The 12,649-nt window shown below is 48.7% G+C and overlaps 1 protein-coding gene across 3 annotated transcripts in view; it reads right to left on the bottom strand.

The window, feature by feature from the left end:
* Positions 1-12,649, bottom strand: part of USP48 (ubiquitin specific peptidase 48) — a 34,717-nt gene that overhangs the window by 16,774 nt on the left and 5,294 nt on the right. For all 3 annotated transcript variants that reach the window (XM_063176973.1, XM_063176974.1, XM_063176975.1), the window contains 8 exons: positions 12,524-12,648; positions 11,859-11,967; positions 10,530-10,663; positions 10,300-10,382; positions 9,193-9,372; positions 6,572-6,697; positions 2,893-3,042; positions 360-560 (listed from right to left, as the gene is read on the bottom strand). In XM_063176973.1, coding sequence (XP_063033043.1) covers positions 360-560; positions 2,893-3,042; positions 6,572-6,697; positions 9,193-9,372; positions 10,300-10,382; positions 10,530-10,663; positions 11,859-11,967; positions 12,524-12,648 — 1,108 coding nt within the window. The remainder of the gene's footprint in view (positions 1-359; positions 561-2,892; positions 3,043-6,571; positions 6,698-9,192; positions 9,373-10,299; positions 10,383-10,529; positions 10,664-11,858; positions 11,968-12,523; position 12,649) is intronic.

The following is a 12,649-nucleotide window of genomic DNA, read 5'->3' as shown; positions in this document are numbered from 1 at the left end:
CTGTGGGTGCTCAGAAAATAATTGTCAAGAGTTGGGAGTGTTGCATGTGCAAGTTTTATTTTCTAGAATCGCCTTCAAACCTTCCAAGTATTATGTTTCCTAAGCCAAGTGCCCCATTCCTCCACAGCAATTCCTCCAGGAACAGCCCAGGCCCAAAGCTGACCCTGTGATCACCCTAAATAGGTTTGGGAAACGGTAACAGAATTAAGTGGCATTAAAAAAAATCCCCTGGAAATAAGGCAGCACTAAAGCCATGCACTGAAATAAAGTTAGGATGATGAAGGATGGCTCCAAACAGGGCTGGGAGCAGAACAAGGCTCCAGACCACAAGGCAGGAGGTGACTGGGAGGAGATGTTACCGTTGAGCCGGGGCCCTCCTCCGTATCGGCGGTAGAAGAAATCGGCCACGTATTCTGATATCCTCTTCATCAGGGATATCTTATCAGGATGGAGTTTGCCATGGGAGCACAGGCAGGCTGTGTTATCAATAGGTTTGGGAGGAGTGGACTCATCCAGCCACTTCTGCAGCCACTCCAGAGAGATGAAGTCGTAAGGAGAACCTGGGAGGGGAGAAAACACAAAGAGAAACAAGACCACACATGTCAGCTCCAACACCAGGTGGGTATTTTATAATTACTCTTAAAAATTAACAGGCAATCACTGTGGATTAAATCTCTGAGGTACAAGTTTTCAAAGGTCTGATCCAGCTACTCCCACCCCATTCTGATCTCAGTGTCACAGACTTGGAAGACAGGAGCTTCGTGAGATTAAGATGTGCAGATCATTTTGGATTCAGCAATCAATATGCAACAGCTCCAAGGAGGAATGGGAGTGCTTTCAAACCTTTTGGGGATTACTGGAGAGCAGTTGAGGAAAGAGGAAGGTTTTCCTATCATCCATCAAGGGACTGATACAATATTTAAATCATGATCATACATTCCAGGCTTTTTCTACAACAGAGACAGTTCACTGGGGTAATTTGAAAATTAAAGGCAACAACAGCAGAGACGAAATCAGTGTTCCCCCTGTCTTTTCAGCATATAAATTTTCAGTGTCTCTTAAAATTTTAGGTGAGAAAATTCTAAAATTTACAGTGCAAATGGAAACTTGCTTAGGTTTTTTGCTGAAGCAGTGCAGCAGGTTTGCCCTTGTTTGATGAAAAAGAAATACAAAGCCAAGGTTCAGGAGCAGGTCAGTGCTTGTATGAGCAGGTTGGGGTGAAACCCCGGTATCTCAATACTGAGGCACAGTATCACTACACAACTCTTCAGTGGATGACTGGGAATTTGGGAAGAAATTAGGAAGATTTCAAACCCATTCTGTGCTGCCATGAAGGCAGCTCTGAAACCATGAGGAAATGCACCCGTCGGTGACATTTACAACTGAGCAAAAATCCTTTACATTTCCTAGGAGGCAGCAACAGAGAAGCAAGAGGAAAATACAGAAGGCAGGAAAACACTGTGTCTGCAGCTTGCACTGGAGCTCTGTGAAGCCTCTTTTCCTCCACAGCCTCAATCCACGGTGTTTTCATCTTACGCAATGCCCGCCGCAGCCGTGACCTCCAGAGAATTGCGTCGCTGTCAGAACCGGTTTGCTAGTTTGGGATGAAACTGCCTCCCCCAGAAAGGAGGGTTTTCTGGGGCAGGCTCCACAAAGCTGGCAGAAAACGTGTCTGCACAGCTGCAGAGACAGCCCCAAGCTCCACAGAGATAGGACCCGGAGCAGTGCTGGAATGACGCTGCCTCCAGCTGTGCTGGAAGTGCTGTGCCCATGACGTGCCAGCAGCAGGCAGAGGGTGCCTCAGGGCAAAGTTTCAGGTCTTGTCATCTCTAAATTGGGGCAGAAGAGCTTCACCTGCACTTGTAAAAATCATATTTTTTTGAGATTTATTCCTCTGTCACATCAGAACTGCCAAGAGCAAACTCTTTTGTTCCTGCTGAGGGAAAGCACACGGGAACTGTGCTGCTGCTCCTTTTCACGGGTGACTCAGGGCAGGTTCATCCCTCCAGCACAACTCTGATCTCACAGTGACATCTGAGTGCTGCTCGGGCTCACAAGGAGCTGTGACACCTTCCTGACACCTGCATTCCCAAACTGGAGAGGCAGATGCTTACAGGAACAGGAGTTGCTGCTGGGCTACTCCAATCTCATGGTGGACTCTGAGCATCCAATAATAAAAGCTGAACAGTGAATTCTCTTACAGGCCACACAATTAAACCCACTTTTAAGTCTTCAATTGTAATTATTCTGCAGTTTTTAGGAGAGGTATATAGTGATGACAAATTCTCAGGGCTGGATAGATAGAACAAGTTTTGTGGGAGATGGGTGAGAAAAACAAAGTGGGAAATAAAACTCAGTGTGCTGAGGCAACAAGACACAAGGAGAAGAGAAAAAGCTTAACCCCAGTCTCCCTACAAAACTGAGACATGAAGCAGGGAAGCACTGGCAGGGATGGATCCAGTAATTTTCTGCTGGAGGTCAGGCATTCTCTCAGCCTGTTACCTGCTGATGAATTGGGCTCACCAGCTCCCAAACCTGCTGTGAGCTGGCAATTTGGGAGCAGGCAGTTATTCCGCCTCGATGATCCTAACGAGCTGAGCTGCTCACCAGGCAGAAGAAAAGAGTCACAAAGCATGAGGCTGACGGATGGGGAAGGAGCAGGAGGGGAATTAGCGATGCCAGAGGCCATGAGAATGAGCAAAGAAAGGAGAAAAATAGGTTAAGGCAGGAGAAGAAGCAAAGGAAAACAAATGTAAGCACGCATGAAGCTCTCCCCTTGCAGAAGGCTGCGGGAACGCCTTCCAGCACGGCCACAGGAGTTGGGGGTTAATCACAAATCATTGCTAAGCTTAACAGCTCTACTACAGCAATACTCCACAATGTCTTACAGACCAGCTTCGGCGGGTAACCTTTGGTAGAGCTCCTTCACCTCCTCGTGCTTGATCTTGCCTCTGGCCACGCTCTGTTTGCGCATCTCGGCCATTTCGTTGCACCACTCCTCAAACTTGCAGTTATCCCGCTCTACCAGCTCCTGCAGAAAAGCTGGGAAAGAAAAAAAAAAACCAAGAAAAACAGGAATTGAAGGGAAAATGCCAGCTATGTTAATTACCATGGGTTATCTGGGGACAACAAACCTAAAAATTCCCTCCCGCAGCCTTGCTGGGCGAGGTCTTTCCCCAAGCCAAGCACGTGGATGTGTTGCCCTCTCTGATACTGAAGGTTGCAAATTATTAAAAGCAAAGTTTTGCACCCAAGAAAATAATTTACTTGGGGTTGGTTGCAATGTTAAGGTGCAGCTCCTCTGTCCTTCCTCATCATTCTGAGAGGGAAACAAATTTTCACCCTCTGCATACACCCAAAGCCTGTCACGACCTGCGATCCAGCATGCTGCAAACCCAAGGGCAAAGAGCCCTCAGGAGATGGGAGATTAGCCAGGGCAGATCAACAGAAAGGTGAAGGGAATGGGGATTTTTGCTGCCACTGATGGAAAAACCCCAAGCAAACCAAACCTCAGCAAGGAAAAAAGAAGATAAACCACTTCCCTCAGAGGGCTGGTGTGAGGGAGCAGTGAGGGAAGCTCTGCTTATCTGAGGCCTTTTCCTATTTAGAATTATTCTGAAGAGCTAAAATAGCTGCAAAAAGGTTAATTCTTGACCAAAATATCCACCTTGGGAGAATATCCAATATTACAAACTAACCAGCTTGACCTCCTTGAGATCAGAGCCAAAGTTACGTCTCTCCACTGTCCCGGAAAAGCAGCTTTTTAACAGCATCAAAGCAAAATGCCTCAAATTTACAGTTCCATGAAACCTCCCCACAACCACAGAGCTCGACTGCTGCCCTTCACTCCCTGTTCCCTGGCAGGATTCCACGGGAAACAAAGGCAACCGCGGGGCTGTGCAGGAATTTGGAGCTGGGTGGGGAGGTTTTTGTTGAGTTATTGTTTTGGGCAGAGGGGTAGGAGGAAAGGGAGAGCAAGAAAGCTCAGGAAACAGGCTGAAAATACAGATCCAGGCAGGAATTAGTGCTAATTCCTGAAGTTTTATGTCTTGGAGGGTGTGCTTTAAACGGGGGGGGGCCTGGGAAAGGTTTGGGGTGTTTATTAGAGGGGAATTAGGTGTATGATTTACCCCCTCTGCAGAGACCCAAAGGGACCTGCCACCTCTGCTGTCCCCACTCCACAGAAAACGAGGGAAGGGGGAACACACCTCAGCACCAGGGGCCTAATTAGTATTTCTAATCAAGGAGCAGCCTAACAGGAAACATGAAACCCACAGGGCAAAGCCCACGGGGAGCTCTGGCACCCCCATAATTCTACAGCACAACACGAAGGCACTTGGCCCAAATTCCCACTGGGGGCTCAGAGCCTCTTTATTTTCATGTCATTTATTCCTGATGTGGCAAAGCTGAAGCAGTCACAGAGGGAACCTGACATCTGTCAGGATTATTCACCTCCTCGTGCCTTGCTGATGACATTTAACCACACTGCTCTCCTGCTCCTTTGGGATCAAGGCAGGATGGTGAATCCCAGAGGGATGATCTCCTCCTGACCCCTTCCCAGCTTGACCAGCTGGGTAACAAAGCAATGTCTGAGTGGGCACATGGGAGGGATTGGCAGTTTAATGTTAATTAAGTGCTGGGAAAATCCAGGGGTTTCACTGGTTAAGACACCAAGGTGCTGACAACACCTTTGGGGCTCATGGCAAACAGTGAAAAATCATGGAATCCTGGAGTGGGTTGGGAGGGACCTTGAAGATCTTTTTTTGTTTTTTTCACCCAGGGACACCTTCCACTATCCCCAGTTGTTTCAAGCCTCATCCAGCCTGGCCTTGGACACTTGCAGGGATCCAGGGGCAGCCACAGCTTCTCTGGGCACCCTGTGCCAGGGCCTGCCCACCTCCAGAGCCAGGAATTCCTTCCCAATATCCCATCTGACCCTGCTCTCTGGCAGTGGGAAGCCATTCCCTCTTATCCTGGCACTCCATCTCCTGTCCCAGTTCCCTCTCCAGCTCTCCTGGAGCCCCTTTAGGCACTGGAAAGGGCTCTGAGATCTCCCTGGGGCCTTCTCCAGCCTGAAACCACAGCAGAGGGGCTCCAGGAACTTCCTAGCTCTAAAGGGGTCTTCAAGCAAAATTCTGCCTCCTGGTCCACCTAGAGCATTGCAGAGACTCACCTGGCACCTGGACAGTGAGGGATGGAAGACCTCAGGACTTGGGGTCCTTGTCAGGAAGACAAGAAGGACCCCAGGACTCACCTGGACAGTGAGGGATGGACAAACAAGACCCCAGGACTCACCTGGCACCTGCACAGTGAGGGATGGTTGAGCAGCATCCCAGGACTCACCTGGCACCTAGACTGTGGGGGATAGCTGAGCAAGGACCTCAAGACTCCCCTGGACAGTGAGGAATGGAAGAGCAGCACCCCAGGGACTCACCTGGACAGTGAGGGATGGACAAGCAGGACCCCAGGACTCACCTGGACAGCGAGGGATGGACAAGCAGGACCCCAGGGACTCACCTGGACATTGAGAGACAGAAGAGCAGGACCCCTGGGAGACTCACCTGGCACCTGCACAGTGAGGGATGGACAAACAAGACCCCAGGACTCACCTGGCACCTGCACTGTGAGGGATGGACCCTGTGGATCCCAGGGACTAAGGTGGCACCTGGACAGCGAGAGATGGCTGAACAGGACCCCAAGGACTCACCTGGACTGTGAGGGATGGATGAGCAGCACCCCAAGGACTCACCTAACAGTGAGGGATGCCTGAGCAGGACCCCAGGACTCACCTGTCACCTGGACAGTGAGAGGTGGAAGAGCAAGATCCCAGGGACTCACCTGGACTGTGAGGGGTGGAAGAGCAGCACTCCAGGACTCACCTGCACAGTGAGAGATGGAAGAGCAGCACCCCAGGACTCACCTGGCCCCTGCACAGTGAGGGATGGACAAACAAGACCCCAGGACTCACCTGGCACCTGCACAGTGAGGGATGGAGCAGCAGCACCCCAGGACTCACCTGGACAGTGAGGGATGGACAAACAAGACCCCAGGACTCACCTGGACAGTGGGGGATGGACAAACAAGACCCCAGGACTCACCTGGACAGTGAGGGATGGACAAGCAGCACCCCAGAGACTCACCTGGATAGTGAGAGATGGAAGAGGAGGACCCCAGGACTCACCTGCACAGTGAGGGATGGACAAACAAGATCCCAGGACTCACCTGGACAGTGAGGGATGGAAGAGCAGCACCCCAGGACTCACCTGGCACCTGCACAGTGAGGGATGGACAAACAAGACCCCAGGACTCACCTGGACAGTGAGGGATGGACAAGCAGCACCCCAGGACTCACCTGCACAGTGAGGGATGGACAAACAAGACCCCAGGACTCACCTGGCACCTGCACAGTGAGGGATGGAGCAGCAGCACCCCAGGACTCACCTGCACAGTGAGGGATGGAAGAGGAGGACCCCAGGGACTCACCTGCACAGTGAGGGATGGAGCAGCAGCACCCAGGACTCACCTGGCACCTGCACAGTGAGGGATGGACAAACAAGACCCCAGGACTCACCTGGCACCTGCACAGAGAGGGATTTCTCCCGGGCCTGCAGCCTGTACACCAGCATGTAGGCGTTGCGCGAGCAGTGCGTGCCCTTCCCGCACTTGGGCTTGCGGCTCTGGGATTTCGACGGCTCCGCTGTGGGAACAAAAGGCACAGCCTCAGCAACACACCAGCTCCTCCCCTGGCCCTCCATTAACGGGATGAGTGTGCCACCCAGCCAGTTTCTCTGTGCCAGGCCTCTGTGCCAAGCTCTGGGCTTGGCACGGCTCTAAATTGTATCCCAAAGAAAGCCCCAAATCTCTCCAGCCTTTCTGGGTAAATCAAAGGGACTAAATTTAGGAGCCTGTTCTGAACCTCCCTTCTCAAGAGCCTTTCTTCTCTCCCCAGTGGAACTTCTCTGAGCCAAAAGCCACTCTTGGAAAAACATCATTTCTCCCTTTTGCCTCTTGTTCTGCTGTCCTGACTCCAAAGAAAAGAGTCAAATCCTCAGGGAAGAAAATGGTATTTACAGGTGATGGTGGATATGAAAAAAAACACAGCAAAGCTTTTAGGAAGCCAAGAGCCATGGAAAGGGTTGTTTTTGAGCAGCTGCTGGGGGATGTAAAGTTGTGTTGCAAGAGCTGCTCTTTCCAGATGGATTCTGAGGCAAGGAAAACACTTATCTACAGCTGCAGCTTCAAAAATCAAACCATTCAAAAGAAGGAAATAAATTAAAGGGACAACGTTCCATAAATTGAACTCTAAGTGGGCCATTGAATTATTAAGTTTCTTTCCCCCAAATTCTGAAAAAAATCTTGTGCCTTTCCCCCAACACCATCTAGGGGACTTCCCAGACTCTCTTTATTTGCATTTTATCCAAGAATTTTCAGAATTGTTCCCATCTGCATGGCCAAGACTCTCCCCCCTACAGTCCTTCAGTTTATGTTACTGACCTTCTCCTGCTGTTACATGTATTTGTAACAAAGAAAAGCCTCAGTTTTGCCTGGAACAGGCAAATTACATCAAAACTTGATACAAATATTGAGCTCCAAGCTTAAAGAGGCTCCTAAACACACTTTACTTCTATTTTCTAAACAGCCTTGAATTGAAATACGAGAAATAAGAATATTTACAGTTAAGCATGTAACTTAATAAAACTGAGGTCATGAAAGTTTATAAAACTGGGGGCACAGCAGTTTACTTGCATCTCATCTGTTGCACTGGGTGAGTGGGGAGGGTAAAAACAAAGGCTGAGCTGCCCTGGTGCTGTTCAGGGCTCAGTTTCCCTGTGCACCACTAGATGTCCGGCCAGCTCCAGCCTGGGCCAGCTCTGAGCAGAGGAAGGAATGTCCTCATTCCAAGAGGAATGGGACAGAGTGGTGGCACAGGCAGGATCAGGGACTCACTAAGGCTGGAAAAGCCCTCCAAGATGATCAAAGCCAACCATTAACCCAGCAGTGCCAGGCTCACCACTGACCCTGTGCCCAGGTGCCATGGTCACACACTTCCTGAGCACCTCCAGGAATTGTGACTCTACCACTGCCCTGCCTCCTCCAATGCCTGACTGCATCTTCCATGAAGGATTTTTCCCAATGTCCAGCCTAAATCTCCCCTGGCCCAGCCTGAGGCTGTTCCTCTGCTCCTGTCCCTGTTCCCTGGAGCACAGCCCAACCCCGCCTGGCTGTCCCCTCCTGTCAGGAGCTGTGCAGAGCCACAAGGGCCCCCTGATCCCCCTTTTCTCCAGGCTGAACCCCTTCCCAGCTCCCCCAGCTGCTCCTCAGAAGTTCTCCAGACTCTTTTCCTTGTGCTGCAGACCCCTCCTCAGCTCCACTGTCCATCTCTGGACACATTCCAGCACCTCAAGAAGCATCGAGGAGGTGAGAACAAGGAAATGGGAGAGGGCTTAAGAGAGCACTTAAATCTGCAGATTTTTTTTTTTTCTCTTAAAGAAAAACAACATTCCATAAATTCTAACCACAGCAAAGCATCCTGGTAGGTAACAATTCCTGGGAATGGATTGCTTGCACTGCAAGTGAATTTCTTCATCATTTCCCTGTGAGCACCTGCACTAGAGAACACTGAGCCACTACAAAACCATTTCAACTCCAAAACGAGCTTTTCTTATTTATTGACTGCAGAGTAAGAAATTCACATCCTCAGCCCAAGCTTTCCAAGAAATCTCCAAGAAATTCTCCAATCCAGGAACACAGTGATATGGGCAGCACACAATGAGCCAGTAAAACAGAAAAGAACCAAGGAAAAAGCTCAGAGTAAAAAGGCAGTTTTAGCTTCCAAGTTGTTATTTGGATCAAAAACCTTTTTTACTGCCTCCAAGTAAAACACCTCAGTGGAAACAGAACCATAATGTGTTAAGGAAAACTGAAAGCATTCTCCTTATCTGTTCCAAGGAAATGGCAGCCGCCTGTTGCTCCCTGATAGGAACCCTCTGCCCGTGTTATCAGCATCTTATCTGCCATGTGGCAGCCAGAAAAATACTAGAGCAGCTGATCACGAGGTGTAAACACTCACACGGGGCTGAAACAAGCAAATCTGGCTGCAATCACCAGGATTGCTGTTAGGAGGAGCAGGACGCCAGTGCTTGTGGTAGAAAGAGTTACTTTAAAAAGGCACTCACAACTGAAAGGTTTTACCTAAATCTTCCTCAATTCCCAGCTGGAGTTTCTTCCCCTCCATCTTCTCGATGTCCTCATCGTTGAACTTGTACCACTCTCCTGTCTGTGGGTCCTTCACGTGGGCGATGTAGTGCCCGGAGTAGGCGCTTACTCCACGGTGTATGAGCACAGCGCTCAGCTCGTACACGTACACCCCGTCTGCAAGGCAGGCAGCACTCACACACAGCTCTGCAGCCAACAGCATTCATCCTTCCTGCCCTAAAACCTCCTGTTTCCACCAGGCAGCAAAGCCTGCACTTGAACTCACAGCGCTTCAGGACATTGCTAAGAGGGTTGCGGTTCAATAACAGGGATGTTGTTTGAAATACGGGCCTCAAACAAGTCTGGACAGAATTTTGAATCAAAATTGGAGAGGAATTGAATCAAAATTCCGAGAGGAATTGAATCAAAATTTCGGGAGGAATTCCGTCAAAATTTCGGGAGGAATTCCGTCAAAATTTCGGGAGGAATTCCGTCAAAAATTCGGGAGGAATTCCGTCAAAAATTCGGGAGGAATTCCGTCAAAAATTCGGGAGGAATTCCGTCAAAAATTCGGGAGCAATTCTGTCAAAAATTCGGGAGCAATTCCGTCAAAAATTCGAGAGGAATTCCAGCAAAAATTCGAGAGGAATTCCGTCAAAAATTCGAGAGGAATTCCAGCAAAAATTCGAGAGGAATTCCAGCAAAAATTCGAGAGGAATTCCAGCAAAAATTCGGGAGGAATTCCATCAAAAATTCGAGAGGAATTCCATCAAAAATTCGAGAGGAATTCCATCAAAAATTCGAGAGGAATTCCATCAAAAATTCAGAGTAATCACAGAATCCCAGAATGGTTGGGGTTGGAAGGGATTTTAAAGCTCATCTTGCTCCACCTCTCTGCCATGGGCAGGGATATTTTCCACTATCCCAGGCTGCTACAAGCCCTGTCCAGCCTGGCCTTGGACACTTCCAGGGATCCAGGGGCAGCCACAGCTTCTCTGGGCACCCTGTGCATCATCACCCTCACAGGGAATTTCCTTCTAAATAGAATTAGAGATCTGTCTAAAGGCAATGGGCAAAGATAACAAAAAACTGCCCCAAACTCACTTTTTTGCTCCATGAAAGGCTCCATGTCCAGCAGCTCTGAGAAGCCAATGTAGGTGTTCAGCTTCTTCTTGTGGCCAGTTTGTCTGTGTGGAGGCAAAGCTGTGGCTCAGGGCACAGCAACAACAGCTCCCATCCCAAAACACCACCCTGAGAGGCTCAGACACCTCAAATTAAAGCAGGAAGAGCAGGGTGGTGACTTCCCCAAGAGCTTCCAGGGTGTTCTCACTCACCTGTCAAACACAAAGCGCATGAGCTGCAGGTTGAGGGTGCAGGGCAGGCTGAGCAGCCGGATCTTCCTCGTGGCATTCTGCTTGCTCTGACAAGTCTCACAAAAATAACGATTGTCCCCTTCTAATTTTTCCTCCTGAGTGTGGAGAGGCAGAGGGAAAGGTCGTGAGAACGTGTCAGCACTGAAAAGTCAATTGAGCTACTCAACAGCTGGAGAATGAGAAGCACACCAAAGTTATTTTAACTATTTAAGTTTCTTCTCAGCTGCTGCCCGAATTTTTCTGAGTTAAAGACACACTAATGACTGCACTTTACACCATGGCCACAGCAGGCTGCTCTCACTTTAAGGCAAAGTTTAGACTGAATCAAGCCCCATTCCAAGTTCTCAGATCTCTTACTCTTGCTCCTTGCTTGGCTGAGTTGGTTTATACCAAAGAAAATAATTAAATCACCCCTTTTATGAGTTCACATGGACCCAGTTAATGTAAAGCCACATTTTAGCCTGGAAACTACAACCCTCTGCTCAGCCACCCAAAATCACCCTGCAGGAGTCACTCACTGCCTAAGCAGATCCAAGGGCAGGGTTAGGCCAGAGGAAAATTCCAACCCCTCTGAAAACGTCACAGGGTTGTTCTGTGTGAAGGAGGAGCAGACAAATGTCAAGTTCTCCAATTCAGGAATTCAATCTGTGCACCCAAACCAGTTTTTTTTCATAGCAGACCTCCCAGGCAGAGCAACTGGTTTGCTGAGTGCACCAGAGCAAGCAAGGAGCTCAAGGAAGGGGTTCAGGTCAGTTCTGTCCTAAATAGTTGGGAGTGGAATCCACACCTTAGTGTGCCAGAGCTGAATTTCATATCCAGAGAAATTTTCAAGCTGAATCAAGGGCACTTGCAGCTGTTCCTGCAGCTATTCCCAGCACTCCCTGGTACTTCTGAGAGCACATTTTTCAGCAGGGAATGTCTCCTGTTGCTATGCAGATGAGCACTGACACAGAAAACATGGAAAGCAGCCGTTCTCCCAGTGCTATCCGTGACAAAGCAGGCAGAGACTTTCCCCTAACTTTCCTGGCAAAGTATTTTAACTAAAAATGCAATTTTCAAGTGCTTTTTAAAGCCATAACAGGAGCATGTGATATCACAGAGTTATTCCTTGCTCTGTGCCTCAATCCTCATTTTTTAGGTCTGCAGGAAAAAACATTTTCACTTGGATGGAGCTCCCTGAGCCAAGTCAGTGGCTTCACCCCAACACTGACCTCGAAGGCTGTGAATTGGAGGAAGGAACTGAAATTCCTTGCTAAAAATAGCAGGAATCCAACCCCAACGAGCTCATACCTTGAGGAATTCTGTTATACAGTCTGTCAACTGCTTGTGTCCTTGGATGTTTAACTCCAGCTCGTAAAATTTAGACACCAGTTTAGATTCTCTGCCACACTGGTTGCAGCTGGGATGGGAAAGAAGACAAAAATATATCTGAGGACAGGTCAGGGCTTATGCATTGAGGCTCCCAAGTCTTTAATAAAACATTCCTTGTGTAAAACCAGGAGAAAAAGTGAAGTCAGGGCTAAGGAGATTCACACCTCCACACCATAAAAACTCCAGGAGAAGGTTTAAACAACTTAACAGCACCTACCAGGACCTGTCACAACTTGCATGTACCATTATATTTTATTTTTAAGGTGAAATTCCCAGCTCTGAGAAGACAGGAATGAAAATACAACACCCATGGTGCTGTTTTCTGGCTGCAGGACCTGCCATTCCATTAACTCACTTGCAGGTTTAGTTGGTGAATTCTCATTAAAGGAGTAAAAGCAGCTGCAGAACTGTCACAGCGACACCACACACACAGGAACAGGAAAGGAAAAGGTAAATATTTCCCAGAAAGTGTTTCTGCTGCAGCTTCACTGCCTGCTCCTGTTGCTAGGAGGGATAGTCTCCTCCTAAATCCATCTAAAAATTTAAATATTTACAGAAAGGGTCTTCCCAGAATTATTACTTACACTGTGACATAGGCATACTCTCCACAGAACTGCTTTTGCACAATGTTCCGGACATCTGGGTTTTTCTGTTTGGACAAAGTATCTTCCAGCAGGGACATGAACAGCTTGGAAAACTCCTGGGCATCC

The sequence above is a fragment of the Melospiza melodia genome, chromosome 26, assembly GCF_035770615.1.
Source record: "Melospiza melodia melodia isolate bMelMel2 chromosome 26, bMelMel2.pri, whole genome shotgun sequence".
NCBI classification, from domain to species: domain Eukaryota; kingdom Metazoa; phylum Chordata; class Aves; order Passeriformes; family Passerellidae; genus Melospiza; species Melospiza melodia.
This window is presented reverse-complemented; position numbering and strand designations above follow the sequence as displayed.